The following is a 19276-nucleotide window of genomic DNA, read 5'->3' on the forward strand; positions in this document are numbered from 1 at the left end:
TGTTGGGAATATTGATATACAGTAAAAATGAGCATATATGTAACTGTATCTAAATTATCTTGTAATTTTTCTAAGGATTATTTATACTGATAAGACACAAGACATATTTAGATTATACAAGTTCCCTATTTCTGTTTTTCTCATTTGTTAATCAAAAGATACAATATTTTCCTCTTTAAGAGAATCCTAATGACCTCCTATGAGAATTAAGTCTGTTTTTACAGTTGTCATGTATCTCTAACCTAACTTCACACTCCTCTGTAGGGAATTTCACTTTTCTAACAACTCAATCACTGCTATTTGTCATAGCTAAAATGAATCACAGTCATATAGGACACACAATGAGAATTTCATAAAATAGGACAGGGTTTTTTTAGTAACTGGATTTTTTCTGTGACTTTTTATATCGTTTCATACACCTGAAAGCAAAAAGGTAAACTAAACATTCATATGGAATTTAGAGACAGAAATATTTTCATGAAAGGTCGTATAAATCTTGAATACTAGTTTCCAGAACATTTGCAATGAATACCTTCTACTGCTCCAAGTGCTTGTTGCCATATAGATGTGCAAATGTAGCACATAAATATAAGATTATTTCAAGAGAGATTTGAAAAATCTATCTTGAGCTAACTCATTTTCAGAATAACAAAAGTGATTGAGAATTTTATGAGAGCAACACATCTGAAGACGCTATGCTCAAATTCAAATAGAGGTAGATACTGTCTCTGGTTAGGGGAACAATTACGTATCTAAAGCAAGAATCACCAGCAGAATGGTTTCATCATGGTAAGTTAATAAGCACATTGTTTTTCTATTTTTCCTAGTGTGTTGTATTTGCTATGACATCTGGTCAGATGTGGAATCACATCCGTGGACCACCATATGCGCATAAAAATCCTCAGAATGGACAAGTGGTGAGTTGATTATTTCAATTTTATTTTTAGGGGAAACATTATATAGACAGTCACTTGCTACAGTGAGTCTACAATTGCAAAAGATTGCAGTTCCATAGTTCTGTATGACAGTCTGTCAGAATCTCTAGTTGCAAGCAGTCTTTGGAATTATAGGTGTTTGAAAGGTGCTACCATCTCTAATTTCAGCAATGACATGGGTGGCTGTGTTCTCCAAAATTCTCTCTATGAGGCTCCTAGCTGTAGTGAATGTGTTATAAAATGTTCCATACCACACAATTTTCCGCTGCCCAAAGATAAACACAGATATTGTTTCTTTTTGTAGGATGTGCTCCCTCACATGGTAAAAAACAGATCTCTCTTGTTTCTTGCTTTCAGACTACATTTACACAAACCCTTGAGGTTTGTAAGCTTTTATCTTCCTGTCCAGAGCATTTTATTTAGAAAAGGAGATACCAAATATTTTCATGTGCTTTGTACCATCTCCCATCATGTCTGTAACACTTCCACTGAACTTTATGGAATGCTCTATCCTGTATCTCTTTGCTCCTTCAATTTAAATTCTTTATCAGCTTTACTAAGTTGACTATTGCCAAAATTACTATTGCCAAAATTAGTTAGATCCCGCTACTGCTGTCTTTGAAGAATTACCTTGTTTGCTTCTTCCTGCTCACAAATTGCAAATGCTCATCAGACTTCAGAAAAATAAACTCTCTTTGCCTACTAGGAAAGTAAAGAGGACCTCGTCAAGTTTCTACCACTCTTTGTTATTTACCACTTTTCAAGCAGTTTCTTGGGATGGAATCTGCAGAACTTGCAATGAACTTAGCAATCAGGAAGCTTTTCAGTAACTAGTGGCCTGTTGAGCTATTTTCAGCTTTGGCCATCACTAGTTAAAGGAAACTGTCTTATGCCTTAAAGAAAAAATCTGTTTTAACTCCCTTAGTGTCATATCTTAATTGGAGTAGCAAAAAATGATGGTTTGAATTTGATTACCAATCTGCATTTATGCATTTACATTTTATCATTTTATCAGCATACTGATGTCATAAAAATGTCAGGATTTCATCTGTGAACTTTGTTATTCAGAAATAGAATTGATGATGTAATAAATAATCTTAATAAAACACTTTATGAAAATTTAGAATTTTTCATTACTGCTTTGCAGTATTAAGTTTTTGATGCTTTCCTGTGGAGTGACAGAAAGGAGAAATACTGCATAGAAAAAGCAGCATTTGTGACAAATTAGTTTTTACCATGTTCGGTTGTATACACATTGCCTGTCTTAAAGACCTATTTCTGAAGTATATCCTACATTAGGCAATCTTAACATATTCCTGAATTTGTGCTGGACTGTCTAAGTTTTCAAGTGTGGACTCATATCCTGAGTGTCTGTAAAGCTACTACTTTGGGAGTGTTAGCACACACAGCTAAATAATGGAAATAATGGTAAAGATGTTTTTAAATTCTAGATACTAACCTATTGTATTGGTAAACATACATACATTCTTTTTTGGTTTTACTGCAGTATATGACTTCAGATAAGTTGTATCAGTAAGTAAAACCAGTCAGATCCTAAAAATTAAAAAAAGGATAGATGCAGGGTCACCAAGATCCTGCTTTAATTGAGCTTTCACTGACCAGTATAGTTTTAATTTAAAGCTCTAACTTTAGAAGTGTTAGAAGCCAAATAAGTATTCTATAAACCTTTACCTATTTTATATTGTGAGGGTTTTTTTCAAATAGCAATATTGAACATTTTCCTATTTCATTTTTCTAGCACTTATCTATCTTTCTGTGACTTTGAAGTCATAAAAGTGCTTATCTAACACTTCTTTGAGATTTACTCAACCGTGATAATTCACTGTAACACACTGTGAATTAAGTCAGCAACTACTGTCTTTATATCTGGATGAAATTTAACTCACCACTTTCTTTCCAACATCTAGCATTTAGTACTGATTCCAAATCTGCATGCCAATTTTGTACAAGGATTACCTGTATGTAATACTCTGAAACTTTATTGACAATCTCACCATGTAAATTTCTGATTTTAGGAGGAGGCATAGAATTGCTCACCAAGCTTAACAGTTTTATTGTTAGGTTCAAAATTACTGATCTAAGTTTTTCTTACTTCGTAGGAGCTAGTGGTTAAGTTCTGTACTGGCCTGATATTCCAGCAGCCTTTGAAAGTGGTAATAATCTGTCTTCATAAACTGTTCCTTACCTCACATATCTCCCATGATATGTTTTGTTCTTGCTGTAATTCTAGATGACAATTTCTTCTTAAATTTTTTTTTTCCAAAAGATAAAAGGACATCTGTTTGCTTTGCTTAGACAACACTACTTACTATTGCCAGTATCTTGTGCAGGTAACATTACCAGTTCTTAAAATTTTTGGCTTGTGAACTGGGGTTATGATTCTTTGCTTGATTATCTAAACTACTCTATGATTTTATTCCTTGAAGCTTTCAAACCCTATTTTTGTATTTCTGTGTGGTCTATTCTGTGAAGTTGATGTGCTGTCTTATTGAGATTGTTGCAGTTAGTTCCTTTATTCCCCATTGCCATCAGCTAATTTCAGGTTTTGGGTCCACATGAAAGCAGCATCAATTTTAATGTAGAAAGCTGAATCACACTGTTTGCTATTTCAGTTCTCATTTAGGTTGATGAAACTGGTGCTAGTCTTCTCTCTTGGCACATCCTTTATTTCTTTTTCATTTCTGGAGATCTTCATCTTTTGCCAAATAATTTTTTTAGGATTAGGCCCTTACTGACTGTGTGACACTAAAATCGGTACCTGTTTTACAGGGACTGAGTGTGATAACTAAACATGCTGTTGGTGTCTGTGTATAAAATCTTGTGAAAGTTCTGATTTTTTTTCAGAACTTGATCTGAATAGAGCTGGTGGTGAGACAAGTAGAGAGCTGGAGAAAGCAGTTACATGGTTTTGAGCCTTCTGCAGAGGTAGTTCTGCTGCTGTTTAATTGACCTAATAGCAAAGAATTCTCATTAGATTTTCATCACCTTTTAATCAAATAGCAGCAATGGCTAAGAAAGCATTTACGTATCTCTTCTAATGGATTAACAGCCTTTTGTTTTATTTTGCATACAAATTCCACAATTTTTATTATGCAATATACTTAAGACTGCATCTTTAAAATGGTTGAAAGTTTGCTGTAAATGAGAACAGGGCAAAGGACAAGCTTGATCTAAAATACTGGATTAACATGGTTTCCAAAGCTCATAATTTCCTTTCCTTCTCTGAGAAGAAATTATTAGAAGTTGGAAAAGTTTTTGTGTGAAAAGGAAAATATTATGTTTTTATTATCAGTTATTAGTTGCTGCTTTGTGAAATAGACAATGGTATTATTTGCCACTGTATTGGGTATTTTTTAATGTCTTATATTTAAAATACTGTTAAAATTGCTTAAGCATAACACAAATTATGTCCTGAGGAAGCAATTTATCTTTTAGATAGAATACCTTATAATATCATATTAAATATAAATATTTGTTCAACTCTAGAGTTGATGCATCCTTCCCCCTTCCCCCCATCACTTACCTTTCACAGGTGTATATATATATATATATATGTATACATATAACCACTGATCTTTATTGACTTTTCTTGCTGATACAGATATGTGATAATGTTTCTGAAGTTAAATGAAACATATACTTGACTGCTGGTACCATTTTTGCATTTGTCAATGCAAAGTTAAGGTACTCTGAAAAATTTAAACTAAGAATATTGGGATTCTTAACTCATGTTAGCCCTCTACTGCTAAGCAGGATAAAATGTCACTGAAGTTAATTCTTCATGGTTTCTGATGCAAAGGTTTTCATGTGAGTCTAATTAAAGTATATGGAACCATTTCTTGAAACGGTTTTAAGGAATTACTTCCTTTCAAGCTCAGTAGGTCACAGTAAATACATTGTCCTTTTGCCTTCAGTGTATCTGGAAGCATGTTTGAAGTACATTTGGCCAAGATTGTCTTTGTAATGCCTGACTTTTCTGCAAGTGGCAACATTGTTTGGTAGCAGTTTCAATGCATACAAAAGTCACTTTACTGTGTGATATGTTATTATATATTTGTCTTGCTTTTGGATAAAAAAAAAGTTCATATAGATTTTATTATATCAGTACCTAACATAAGGTATGAGATTGACCTGACTTCTACCACAGAAATATTTTGGTGCAATATTATGGTATTCAAAACTATACTGTTGTTGGAAATGCTTCTCAAAATTTTAAGGGAACAGCCAATTATTTATGTTAACATACTGGAGAGAAATGAGTTGTGCTTTATTTATGTTATGACTGTTTTCAATGAAATAGCTTTCCTGTGATTATCAAAGCAGTGAATCTATTCACAAGCTGCAAGAGGTAAAGGTTTCTCAAGCCTTTAAATTAAACTTCTGTCATGGTTTAGTCAAAAAAGTTAACGAATGGCAGTATAAGGCATAGAACTAGTATAAAACAATCTTAATTCTGTTAACAGATCAGCACATTAACAACTGGGCAACATCATATCTAAACTACAGTTGGGAAAATTATTAACCTGTGTAAGAGATCTGTCTTAATTTTTGAGATTACAAGGTTGATTGTATCTGGCATTCTGTATAACATGTTTCTGTCTTGAGACTAGAACAGGGAAACCATACAGGGAAACTCTTTTTCTTATTGTGGGAAGAAAAGGAGGTAGGAAAATAGTCATGACAGAAGCGTTGCTGAGATGAGGCATTAGAACCTCTGCATTCTTATAATGGTCAATTCTGGACACGTGCATGCTATAAAAGTTCACATAGTGCCATTGTATTGCAAGGGCCATTATTTTGTATCAGTAGAGATGGAACATGTTCTCATCAAGTAAAACCAGATTTTAGACAAGTAAGCATTCAGCAACTAGTCTATCATGATAAAAGCCAATAAAATGAAATAATAAAAAAGCAACCTGCCAGATTTGAATTGCTTCTTGTAACAACAGAAATCAAATTTTAATTGACTGATACCACTTTCAACTAATAAACACCCCTTGTCCACCACTCTTTGCCTTCCTTTTGGTAAGTGCAGATGGGGTCCTAGAATATATTTAGTTTAATTTGAAACAATTGTTTTCTGCAGAACAGCTCTTTTTATGTCAGAAATCAGGGAGACCTCAAATATGTAGTTATGAGGCATCTGGAGATAGAATGATAACGCAATACAGTAAAATATACTTTAAGACAGAAAACCAGAATGACACATGGGAAAAACTGGTTCATATTGTTCTGTTACTGCTAGAACAAGAGCCATGTTCTTAAATTCAGCTTAAATGCCGGGCAGGAATCTAGTTTTTCTGTCTCCTCAGATTTTACTGGTTGTGTCGATGTTAAAAGATAAGAGGCTTCTCTATTAAAATAATTTTGATTGGAAGGTAACTTTGAAGATTGTCTAGTCCAGCTGCTTGTTCAGAGGTGGTCGGGTTGCTCAGGACTTTTTGTCTAAGAGAATTTTGAATGTCTCCATAGTCAGAGATTCCCCAACCTGTTCTATTGTTTGACCATCCACAGAATTCTTTTAATTTTACTTTTTAATTTTTTTTTTGTCTTTTGTTTTTAATTTCCCTCAGGAACAGTCAAGGTAAATTTTATCCTTCTCTTCAGTAAAAGCTGATTTAGCCAAGTTCTTAATTGGAATTTAACAGTGATGTTAATAAAACATGGACTTAGCCCAGCAGCACAGCTTTTCAGAGCTCCTGTCAGCATACTTTTGCTTAAGTGACGCTAGCGTTATTATGATACCACTGCGATATCCAAACTGGAAACAAGAAAAAATTGAGCCTGGAGTAGTCAGAGATTTTTTCTCAGTATAGATTCTGCTCTGAATAGAGTCATGCAGATATGCTTCCTATAGCTATTAAAGAACTTAAGGATTTGTTTTCTTATAAAACCTTACAACTTTGAGAGTGGAGAAGGGAAAAGTGAGGAAAGGAATATATTTTCTCTATTGCACAACAACATCATTCAATCTTTCACTATTTTTGATGGATTATTTTAGTGACTCTTATCTGTTCCCTGTAGAAAGATAATCTATAGTACAAGGGTGCAGATGTTACTTGTGCTGAAGTAAAATTTCAGCAGTTGGGAATTGTCTTGTAAACTACTGAGCAAGTACCAAAATATTTTCTATTCCGCAGAGCCTTTTAGAGCTATAGGCCTGGTGCATTTTTATGTTGGTGAGCTCTTACCTTTACATATAGTTTTGCTAGTAAGCTCTAATGCTGTCATTTCAGTGTAGCAGATTAGATTTCTCTTATGCCTGTGAACAATGTCAAGAGAAGGAACATGCATTTGAGTGTGTTAATGTAAATGAAGCAGCATACTTCAGACAGTCCTTCATGGATTAATTCACCCATAACCTCCGGTTCAAAGAGACTCCTTTTTGTTGTGGTTATGTTTTTCTGGTGGTTATTTTTTATTGAAGATAAGGAACTTTTGAATTTTTTTTTTTAATCTGCAAGGCAATAGTTATTTGCTACTTGATATTTTATTAAATATAAAATGCTTTTTGTATGTTTTCACAGAAACAAAAATTATTCTGACATTTTTTTGTCTAGCTCTGGTGCCAGCATTAATTCCTTTCTTTGGCTAACCTTTCATGTTAACTGACTATTCCTGAAGGAAGATACAGTAGAAGAAGACATAAAGACTAAATTAAAAGGTAAATAAAAAGTTAAAACTAAGTTAAAAGTTTTATTGTACATGCAGTTTATTCTTCTGAGCCTCTAAAAGACAGTAGGGTAGTACTATATATCCCACCTGTTAGATATCAAATATTTCTGAGTTGCTGAATATTAAATGGCAGGTTATCTGGGTTTTATTTTCTGTTCCTTGAATAATTCATAAGATTAAAAACTTTTTTCTTTATAGGTGTTGTCAGACATCTTGTAGATAATGTAGTCAGGGACAGACACACACACACTACTTTCATTATTTTCCTTACGTATTCTTTTGAAACATTATGAACATTCTCAAGGTTAATGATGTTACTACTACTACTCTCATTTGTTCCTTTCAGTTTGAGACTTAAAAGTGTCCTGTTCTAGGTAGTTTGGGTTTTTTCCCCATCGCCTAGCAGCAAAATTATGTAAAGATTATACAGAGTCTGAACCCTAGTAACCGAGGAACTTCAGCTGGTATGCTCAGATAGTCAAAACCTATTGCTATACAAAAATGAAAACAGAAAAAGCTGGTACTTTGAAAGGTTGTACATAGGAACAGAATGTGGGAGTAGGTGCTCTGGTAAAGGGAAGGGTTGACTGCTGGGTTAAACTTTTTTTGTTGTTGTTTGGCTGGGGGGTGATGTTTGTGATTTTTTTTTTTTTTTCTAAATCACTGGTAAAATTATCACTAATTTTTATAACAGCAGACCTATTCAAAACAACTCTGAGAATCAACTTGAAGCAACGTGTGTATCTGTTTTTCTTTTGGCACAGTAATGCTTCAATAGCAGAAATGACATTTTGTCCACCTTTTGAACAAACAATGAGAATATTTCAATAAATTAAGGACATTATTTCCTAATTGTTTTTCATTTCTCAGATTAATTTATACAGTTTATCTAATGTTCTTTGGTTGGCATCGTACTTCTGTTTATTGTAATGGTTGCAATTATAAAAGAAATTGAATGTATATATATATTTTTGTCTTCTTGATAGTCATTGTAAAGTATCTTGGAAATATAAAAACTATTTTGCAGATTCTGTAATGCTTATGTCATCAAAAATGCCATACAACATGTGTTAGTAATGTTAAAGCTTTCTGCTCTTCTCTTACGTCCAAAGGGCAAGTTCAAGCTATTGGGATTCTGTTCTAAAGTATTGGGTGAAAATTTAGATTTTTTTTGTTTTGTTTTTTGTTTGTTTGTTTGTTTAACTTCTATCCTCATTTCTGGTCAGGATTCAAACTTACTTTATGTCCACATTGTTCAGAAAGAAGTTCACAAAGTAGTAGGCTTTACACAAGGAATTATTTTTGTTTTGCACTAGCCTTTAGACAAGCACATTTGTCTATCTCTTAAAAAGCCATTGCAGAACTGTAGCCCTTCTCAGGAGAGTTTGCTTCTGCATAACACAACTGAGATTGATCTGCTCTTTAAAGGTTTTAAAGGCATCTTGCATCAAGCTAATATTATGCACAAAAGTGGGTTGAGAAGCAGATTTTGTGTGCATCACCTATTCTTAGTATTCAGTACTCCCAGAATCAAACTTTCATATTTATTAGAAATAGACTGTAGTTCTTCTGTATATATTTGTACTGCAAAGAGGCATTTTGCACTGTTCCCCTTAAAAGTCCATCATTAATATTTATACTCAAGGTGTTAAAGGCTGGAGCACTGTAACTTCAGGTACAATGCAAATTAAAAAAGTTCTTTACTGGCAATCTTGCAAGTCTAGCTTTTGAGCAGTAAACAAAAGCATTAAATAATCTCCTTCATGTTCTTACGTCCTGAGGTCACTTAGCATAGCAAAATGTTCTACATGTACTAAAAATGGCATTACCATTTAAAAGAGGGAAGTTCTCTGCATTTACCAGCCTCTCACACTCCTAATACAGGTCAATAGAATGAAAGAAGAATTTGGATCTAAAAAACATTTCAAACAAAAAAAATGTATTCCATAGTTCATATTAACCAGAGTAATCCCTCTTAGATATATAAAAGTAGGAATTGTTCATAGTCTTCTGTGTGGGTCGATACCAGAATCATTGAAAAAGTAATTTTTTCAGAATAGTTCTATTATTGTTTTTTTTATTTTTTTTTTTAGACAGAGAACAATTCAATCTGGTCTTGTCCAGTGCTGGAATTTAAGATATTGTTAATGTGGGAAATGAGGAAAAAAAGACATAGATTGCCTTTAGAAGACATGTAGGTATACTACCATTAAAATGCCTTGGATGTAAAATCAAAGCTTCAAAACTGAGTGCTGGAAATGTGCAGAACTATTTGGACATGGCAGAACTCACAGCCCTTTTGTATGGCCCTATAAAGAACTGGAGAGACTTTTGGCAGTGTTAGCTACTTTACCTTCTGAATGTGCATTTAACTAGAAGTATGCTACAGTAAATGGAGATCATGCAAGCATTGGATCAGGTGCACAGTTTAATCATGGATTTTAAGAATTGATTAAAGAACAAAACTGAATTAAATTTCAGCTGTTAGTCATTTCAAATCCCAATAATTGGTCACTTACAGTTATTAATTAGCTCTGGAATATACTGAACCACAAGGATGTGATGTGAATGTATATGCCGTTTGAGGTGTTGCTCACAGAGGCCTGTGGTCTTTCCACTGTATTCCTCTCATCCCTTAAAAACCACTAGATTAAATTCAGGCCTACAAATATTTTGCAAAACTTGAGTAACTGCAAAAATAGAAACAGTACAAAAACTTTAATTTATATTTCTCCTGGCTTTTTCTCCTGTTAGTTTAATTTCATGATTCCCTAACCCTGCTAAAATATTGGAAAGCTTCATTTACTGAAGAATAAACAATTGAAATCCCTCCAAACAAACCTCTTTAAAGCTGAGAAAAAAAAAATTGTAGAAGAAGCAGGTTAGAGAGACATTCAAACCACTGTTACTCAGAGGATTATTTTCTGTATAAATTGAAGAACATACCTTCCAGAAAAGACAGCATGTATAGCACATGGCAGAATTAATCCTGAAAACAGACAGCACAACTGGAACAGTAAACATGCAACAGCAATTTGAAAAAGAAAAGGATAACTACAAAAAAAAATCAAAAACAAAAACAAGTAACAACTTCCAACAGAATCCTGGATTTTACAACTATACATCTGTATATATTTTACAAGTACACATCTGCTGATATATTTAATGAGCTTCTGTTCAGTGGAACTTACTGTCTTTAGAGCTAATGAATAATGTAGTGTTGGGTTATTAACATAAGTACCAAGTAAACAAGTTTAGTCGGTATGCATTGTATAGGTTTGAATTGTTTTCCTTCTCCTTTGCCTCTTAATTTTTTTTTTCATTCAACCATCTACACCATTTTATATAGCGCTAATCCATAAAATAACTTGAAAGCCCAATTCATACTGCATGAGTATGCAGTAGTGGAAGGGCCCTTGTACATTGTCCAGTCATGGGCAAGTCTATCTTATCAAAATCTTTGACCTTAAGGTTTTGCTCCAAGACTTGTTTTACAGTGCTCTTGTATCACCTTTTATATTCACATTAAGTTTTCAATTACTGGGGCAATCACAGATGCAACACTTTGTACGTTGATTTTGACTGAACTTTTTTAATAGGCAGATCAAAGTATTGAATCATGTTCAGCCCATGTTTATATAGTAGATACTTTTTTCCTGTCTGAGTTCTTTTCATACAAGGAATACATGTAACAGAATGAATTGCCAAAGTTCAGATAAACAGTAACACATTTTTTTTGTCAGAAGCACCCTTAAGAAAGGGATGCCTGATGGATCTGATACCTATCTCTTTGGATTAAGTGTGCTGTATTTCATGTTCCTTCATATGCTCAAGTGTTCTTTATTTCAAAATTTATTTCAAAACATTTCATGTGATTGAAATTCTACTTCCTTCTTTCCAGGATGGGTTTGGTTTCTGTGTATGCTGCTCTGTAGGTTTGCAATGACATGGTCAGATAAACTTGGCTCAAATACACACATAAAAAATTAAAATTGTTATTTGGCTTTAAGATTTATTTACTAATTTCAGAATTCTGCTTTTTGAGTTTTCCTTCAGCTTTTTATGTGGTCTAGATGCATTCTGTCAGCTGTGGACACTTGTATCACTTTTATTCATCATTAACACAGAATTCAGAAACAGGGTGATTACCACCCTTTACTGCGTATTAACTTTTTTGCTTGTTCTCTGCTTTAATGACTGAAATTTGAGTTATCTGTTTGCATTTCGTTTGTGTGGCCACCTCAGTTTGCCTCTTGACAACTTTCATTTTATCCTTAAGCTTCTTGACCTTTTAAGAGAGAAATGTATTTGCTAGTTAGTCTCTTTCCAAGCTCTGATTGTTCATTGTATTTCATTTGGGATTATTAATCAGTTCTGGAATACTTCCCTGAAAGGTCACTAATTTATTTATTTGTTTGTTTGTTTGTTTTTAACATGTGCAAGATATAGATTCAAGATAACTTTATTAAGTTCAACGGTTACTCTCTGATTCATTCAGCTCACCAGATTTTTCGTGTGGCTGATTTCCCTCATTGATTTTCCATTTCAATTGAGCTCTTTTGAAATGTAAAAATCTTAAATTGAAAGTTTAAAATGTGTTACCCTTAATATTTCAATTTATCTTACTGAATCAAGTCAAGTAATTTTACCTGAAATTATTTTATGCTTCCTGGGTCTTTACAGTGTCCTTTTCAATATGAAAAATGCACTTAAAATATTATTGATTCTTCTGGAACCAATAGGTAACTGAGGATGGAATCTGCCAGGTGTCACGTACAGATCACTGAGGTCTGTTGTTAGTGGTATCTGTTTCAATTCTACCTCAGAAATTAGTCTCCAGTCTACCACAGAAGTTCTTTTTCTGAGTGCTTTTTGGTTCTTCACCTTTGTTATATCCTTCTCTGTGAGTGGAGTCTGAGTTATCTCTCTGCTTTATTGTCCTCCCCCAAAGCCTGAAATATTCACTCTCACCAGTGTCTCTTTCAGATGAGAGTTGCTCTTTTGAAGCTCAGGCCACCTTTATTCCCAGCTTCTGTACTTTGGTTTACAATACGTAGGACACGTGGACTTATGATACTTTTGCAAGAAATGTTGCCAGAAGGTGAACATTAGGAGTCCAACCAGTACACTCCCAGCTGCTACTGCTTTGTTCAGTCCATTGGACCAAAGAGGAACTAGTGTGAAATAGAACCACTTGAGATGTGTAGTGTGGATATTGGGTTTGGAGAATTAATATGTAATACTTTCTAATGTAAATATCCTTTGAGTCTTCAGCAGCTCAACATAAGCATCTTTACATCAGTAATGCTGGTATTCTTCCAGTCAAATTTTGAAATTTGTTTTAATATGAAGCAAGAGGCTTTACTTCTGTGAAGATATTTCAGTCACAGATTTGCATCTGATACATCTGTTCCCAAGAGGAGGTGTGCCTTATATTTTAACATGCATATTCTAATAAAGGGTTATTAAATAAATGTATATCTATTTCTTGCTAATATATGTATAAATGAACAAAAGCTAAGATACAGCTTTGGGTTTTTTTGGCTTTTGTCTTAGTAGCACTGTACTGCTCTTTTCTCTATTTCTTGAAAAGACCAAACATCTGTAGGCTTCTCAGAATCTTGACTTAAATGCTTTTCTAGACTGTATGTCAGATGAAGATCTTTCCTCTTCAATCTTGTAATTTTCTATTGACAGTGAAAATGCCACTTTGAATAAATGTTTAGAAAATGACTGTACCAAAGGGTAAACTGATTTCTTCATTCCGAATTTGTAAAGCAGTTTTGGCATTGAGAAGAGACTCTAAATGATGGGGGGGTGGGGTGGGAGAGTGTCTGTATGTAATTAATAGCTAACTCAAATTCACAATAATTTTAATGAGTATTTCAGTTTAACATTCTGACTGACTTTAGGTGTTTTAGAGATAACTTTGATATAATTTTTGTTTAATCATCAAATTTAATTTTTCAACTGAGAAACTATAAGAGTAACTTAATACCTAAATGCTATTTATGTGCATTAATTTGCATTAATTAATTATAATATTAAAAATATATTGTGCCCCTTGAACATAAAAAAACATTTCAATGTAGTTTTTCTGTTGTATTTTGAAGTATTACAGTGGGTCAATCCTGGCCTGCTTTGTCATATATTTATTTCTAATATGCTGTGAAAGTAACTTGCTTTTTTAACTTGCTATGTATATAATTTTTCTGTATTTAACAGGTCATACTATAGAAATATTTTTATATCCTCTTATGTATGACTTTCAAACACAGTTTTCAGTCCTTTAATATTTTTATAATTTTTACAACTCTTTGAAAAGTTAGTAAAAATACATATTCAAATTGATATTTAGATCCTAGACATAAGCAATTTTAAAAGCTTAAAGCTTAATCTTTAAATACAGTTATCACTTTGGTGTGTATAGATGTGTTTCCTTTTTTCATTTTAAAGGTCAGTTCTATTATTCCTGATGTTTTTATTTTAATTTGGCAAGCTAAAAAAGAAATTAGTAGAACAGTTTCAATGGTACAGTAGTTGCATTTAAATATCTACCCAAAACCAGTGCATTTCTCAATAGAGAGTTTTCCAGAAAAGGGTTGCTAGATGATATTAAAAATACCAGTTTCAAGGGAGACAAAAGAATGACCTTCAAACTTTTTCTGACTTTGTCTCTTATCAGTCATGCAAGTGTCAGAGTCATAATGTGAATACTCAAGAAGGCTTTGAATTGTCAATAGAGGAAGCTTCCTCTTTGAGGTTATATTTGCTGGAACAGAAGAGATAACACTATTATCAGTGCTTTTGTAGTGTAGCCAATTTCTCATTGCATGTACTGAAATGCAGTTTTTAATACAGTTTAGATATTAATGTAATGATAAATATGTCAGACTGTTAAGCTAAATTCTGAATGTTTCTGTTGGTCCTGATACAGTATGAAATTCCACTCTGGTCTCTGTTAGAGATTTTTATGAACATTTTTTTGGGGGAAAAAAAAAGTAATTTTCAAACACATTTCTAACCTCCCCTTTGGCATTAAATATATGTTTCTTTCTGGGATGTGTTTTGAATTGTCAGCCAGTTAGAACTTCAGAGTGTAGTGCTGGAGTGTAAATATACAGAATAAAAGCTAGCTCACTGTATAATGTACAAATACTATTACAAGCTATTTATGATCACTATAGTATGTGTTTTTTTTAATAAGTCATTCAAGCTCTGTGTTTGGCACAAATTCTCAGTGCATTCAAAAGTATTGTGCAAATTTTACATGGTAATAGAACTGTGCTAAACTTTTACATTGTTATACTGAAATTAATCGAGGTCTTAACCACTGCTGGTGGACTGTAGAGAGCTAGAAAGGCTTTCTTTATAGGTCACTGTTAGCAATATGTCAGTTATTCAAGATAATATCTACAAGAATTATGTGTTATTTCAACTATAAGATATAGGTAGCCTTGTGAATCTTTACTGCATTTAGATTTCTGAAGCAATATTTGTGTTTTACTTGAGTGAAATTCTCATACGTGATCTTCTAATGTACAGGTTAGCAAAGAAAGATTGACAGAACTTAGGGTTTCACCAGCAGTCTCAAATATTTCAAATGTATGAAAATAGCCCCTAATATCTAATAAGTTATTATGACAATTAACATCCAGAAATCATCCAATATGCTAAGTGCCTGGACAATTCTACGTAGGCAGAATTCTGGCCCTGATGAAAGCTAGACCTTTTCTTGTTAGTCTCATACAACGTAGTCCATATTTTGTGATTGTTGTAACTATTTATTCCTGCATATAGTTCTTCCTTTGGCATTAATCCAAATCTTAATACAGTCTGTGTTTCCCTGTTAGGATTACTTAAGAGGCTGATAACAAACATTGTTTTTGACAAGAAGATGAATTCATTACAATGGCCTTTAGATCAACTTTGGATGTTGTGGTAAGAACTCTGCCAGTTGAAAACCTCCCTGTCAGAGTGTTACTGATTTTAGCAAGGTACATAGCTGATAATATATATTTTATACTACATGAAAGATTAGTCTAGAGTATTCATCTTACAGAATGAGGGCTAAATTTTGGTTAATTTCCACTTTGTTGTTCTTAGTTGCCTTATCTCTTCTCCTGCCTATCTACCTGCCTCCAGGAAAGCAAAAATGGTTGAAGCAGTGGTTAAATGCATTCTTTCTCAGTTTTCCTGCTCCTGATGGAATAATTAATTGAACTAAAAAGATAAAAATATAAAATGTAAATTCTTATACCTAACCTGGTATTATTTTGAAATACATACTTTCACATTTCTCTTTGTACCTTAACGGGTTGAATCTTAGCAATTTTTATAGTACTAAAAGGATCCAAAATGTATGAAGGAAGTAGAGAAATAATTGAAAGAAATTAAACAGGAGAAACAAGATGGAAAAAGATTTCACTTTTTATCCAATTTTTCTTTCAACTATTTAGTTTGTATAATGATAATGTACAGTCCTCTTTGAGAAAGTGTCATCTACCAAGACAATGCTGATAGCAGGGATTCAGTTCAGCTTTTGATATCACAGACTAACTTTTAAAAATAAAATTATTACATCTTTAAGACAGCTAAATAATTGGCATCTGTATTTGAAGTTGCTCTTAGTTCTCTGTTAACCAGCTTACCTGTTTTGAAGGACATCATAAATAAAAATCAAGGAACCTGTGTCATGAATCTTGAATTACTGTTAGGATGAGACTGAAATATACTGAAATGTCTGGAATGACCTCCCTCCAGAAACATAGCATCATTTTTTTTCAATTATTCTAATCAGTGTTTTCTGAAAATAGGATGTGGAGTTGATATAGATTAAGGAATGGCACTCACAGGTATTTTATAAGCAAACATTGCAAAATAAGTCATATGTCATTCTTGTTAAATATGGTTGCTTTGGCTCTCTAATGCATGAGATTTACTCATTTAACATAAAAAGTTGTATCAATACTGATATTAAACAATAGTATTAAGTCAGTGATGTTGTACAAAACTGGTCACCTCTATTAAGAATTATTGGAAGCTGGCCCAGAGCAGGTCAAAAGAATAGGAATTTGTTTTCGATCATTAGTCTGTGACTATGACCATAGAGTTAAGCCTAAAGTGACTTGAAAAATTGCTATGAAGCATTGATGTCTTGTGATGACTGTCTACAAATTTATATTTTTAATTTCCAGAGTTGTTTGTGGATTTTAAAGATACTTTTGTACTAGTTTGTAACACATATTTTGATTGCACATGCTTTATCCCTAGTTCAAGAAATATATAGCTAAGTGGAAGGAGTGGATGGATATGAGGGTGAAAAAGAAATTAACTGATTGCTAAATTAAAGCATTTCTTAGGATGGTCAAATGAATTAGCTAAGAATAATAGACTGCGTATAGAAACTGAAAATATGGAAGCATTTAACATTTAGAAATATGCAATTTGTTACCATATATGAGAAGATATTATTGAAAGAAAATTAAAAGCATTTCCTGATGTACTTTTTTTTTTTAAATGTAAATAATGAGAATTACATTTCAGAGCTATAATGTCTAAAGGTTTTTTGTTTGTATTGTTTTTTTTCTTATATTCTGGAAAGCTGGTAAGAGTCTAAAAGTTCAGGGTTCTGTCATCTTCTGTCATCTTAGTTCCAGGCCTGGATATTTCTTCATGGGATTGCGGTTTTTTTGTTTAGTTGGTTTTTTTATGTGGAGACAACACAAACCATGTGTTCTCATAGTCAGAAGCAGAACAGTTACTCTTGGGTAGAACAATGCTGCGCCCATTTCAAATCTTCCTTTAACAAAGATTTACAGGAAAAACCCAAGCTGACTAGAATTTGTCACCATTCTTAGGAAACTGGGCTGTGTACAAGCACTTACAGTTCCTGATGGGTCTGGGACTCCTTGAAAACTTTGAAAAACTAAAGAAAAGTTGTGTAGGAGGGGAAAACTTCTTGAGTTTGTCCTGTGTTCATTAAAAAGCTTTTGTGCAAGCTTCATTGGTAGTCAGTTTCCTTACCATACACTTAAAATATGAGTAAAATCTTTACTTTTTAAAGATAACATGTTGTCTTTGGAAGCAGTTTGAAGAACATATGCAATGTATAAGAGATATCTGGTGAATACTTCATTTATGTTGAATTGACTTTCAAGCTAAGAACGTGGAAGATTGCTTAGTTTACCCTAGAGGGCAGTGGACAATCTGAGCTGTTAAAAGGCAGAGGCACGATGAGTACATTTAAGATAGTACCAGCTGTATGTTGTCAAGAGGAGTAGAGAGTTCAGGTAAAGCTTGTTGGAAGAGTTTAAGTGTTACATTATGCTTCTTAAAGTTGCATTGTGTGTAATGACAAGGTACACATTTAATGACTTTAAAACTTGCTGATTACTTAAAAGGTTTTTAACAGGGCGAGCTCAATAAAGAAGACTTTTGGGAGACCAGTGTTTCCTAGTAATCTAGACATTATTGTGGGACCCCTGGTGGCCTAGTGGTTAGCATGCGGGACTCTCACCGCTGCGACCCAGGTTCAAATCCCAGTCCCCCGGGCAGATGGAGCTCGTTAGCCCTGTGAGGCCATCCATCTATGAGAAGGTCACTCTAAACAAACCTACGTCCTGAGGACCTCACTGCCATTGTCCAAGCTCGCTTGGCCCCGGCAGATGAACCTTAGGATTAAAGGGTGGGCTCAGTTCAGCGCAGGCTGTGTCTCACCTAAAAAATCCATTGCGCAGGCTGGAAAGGTAAAAGACCTTCGTTCTTCGTTCACGAAGACTGGCCATTATTATTAGACATTATTGTTCTATGTCATTAAAAGAGTTTCAAATAGAGTGAAAGGTAGTGTTCTTACTGGAGTACCGGGAATGTGGTTAATAAGATGTTAGTTTTTAAGAAGGTGTGGGAGTGTTTGCAAGGCCCACACTGAACTAAATGCTCTAGATAACAGTTGATAAGACAGGAATACATGTGTGAAGTGTTTGTGAATGGAGTACTGAAACTAGTTGAGAAGGTATTTGCCCTAGCACTTTGTTAAAAGTGTAGAACCATCAGATGAATTAAACAGTAACCAGGGAATTACAAAAAGATTTTTACAATAAAATGAGGATCGGTCTGAAAATAAGCGTAAAAGAATTTTTACCAGTTGGGAAGGATCTTTGAGGGGAAACAGAGCTTTCCCACTGCTGGAAGAGATCTCGTTGGCAATATGACGTTGGCCAGGCCTGACAGAGCAGCCTTTCTCACAGGGCATAGCCTTTGTCTAGTTGACAGAGTGATACTATAGGATGTAATATGTAGGAGTGCAGACATGATTAAATATGACACATTGGAGAGAGGAGCATGGCAATAGAGGGAAGTCTTGCCTCATGTATCTATTCAAATTCCTTGAAGGCATCAACAGGCATGAGTGCTATTGCTGACAGTCCACTTGAACTGATGAAAGTTTCGTCATCAAGTAGATTTGAAGAAGTTACAAAATGAGGTCTAATAAGCCCTCATGACTGAATAAGGAAATAACAGGTGTAAATTTTTACTTTTTGAGGTGAAGGAAAATCCGTGCTATCTTAGAGGGGTTTATTATATCATCTTTGCTATTTACTCTTTGTCTCTTTCCAAGAGCTTGACAGTTTGCTGTTGGCCCT

The 19276-nt window shown here is 33.8% G+C and overlaps 1 protein-coding gene across 4 annotated transcripts in view; it reads left to right on the forward strand.

The window, feature by feature from the left end:
• Positions 1-19276, forward strand: part of TUSC3 (tumor suppressor candidate 3) — a 117895-nt gene that overhangs the window by 59611 nt on the left and 39008 nt on the right. For all 4 annotated transcript variants that reach the window (XR_003533169.1, XM_027676461.1, XM_027676462.1 and 1 more), the window contains exon 6: positions 828-917. Coding sequence is in view for 3 of the 4 variants with exons in the window: in XM_027676461.1 (XP_027532262.1) it covers positions 828-917 (90 nt within the window). In the remaining variant the exon portion in view is untranslated. The remainder of the gene's footprint in view (positions 1-827; positions 918-19276) is intronic.

This window comes from Neopelma chrysocephalum, unplaced genomic scaffold, assembly GCF_003984885.1.
Source record: "Neopelma chrysocephalum unplaced genomic scaffold, ASM398488v2 Primary Assembly neopelma1_42, whole genome shotgun sequence".
NCBI lineage: Eukaryota > Metazoa > Chordata > Aves > Passeriformes > Pipridae > Neopelma > Neopelma chrysocephalum.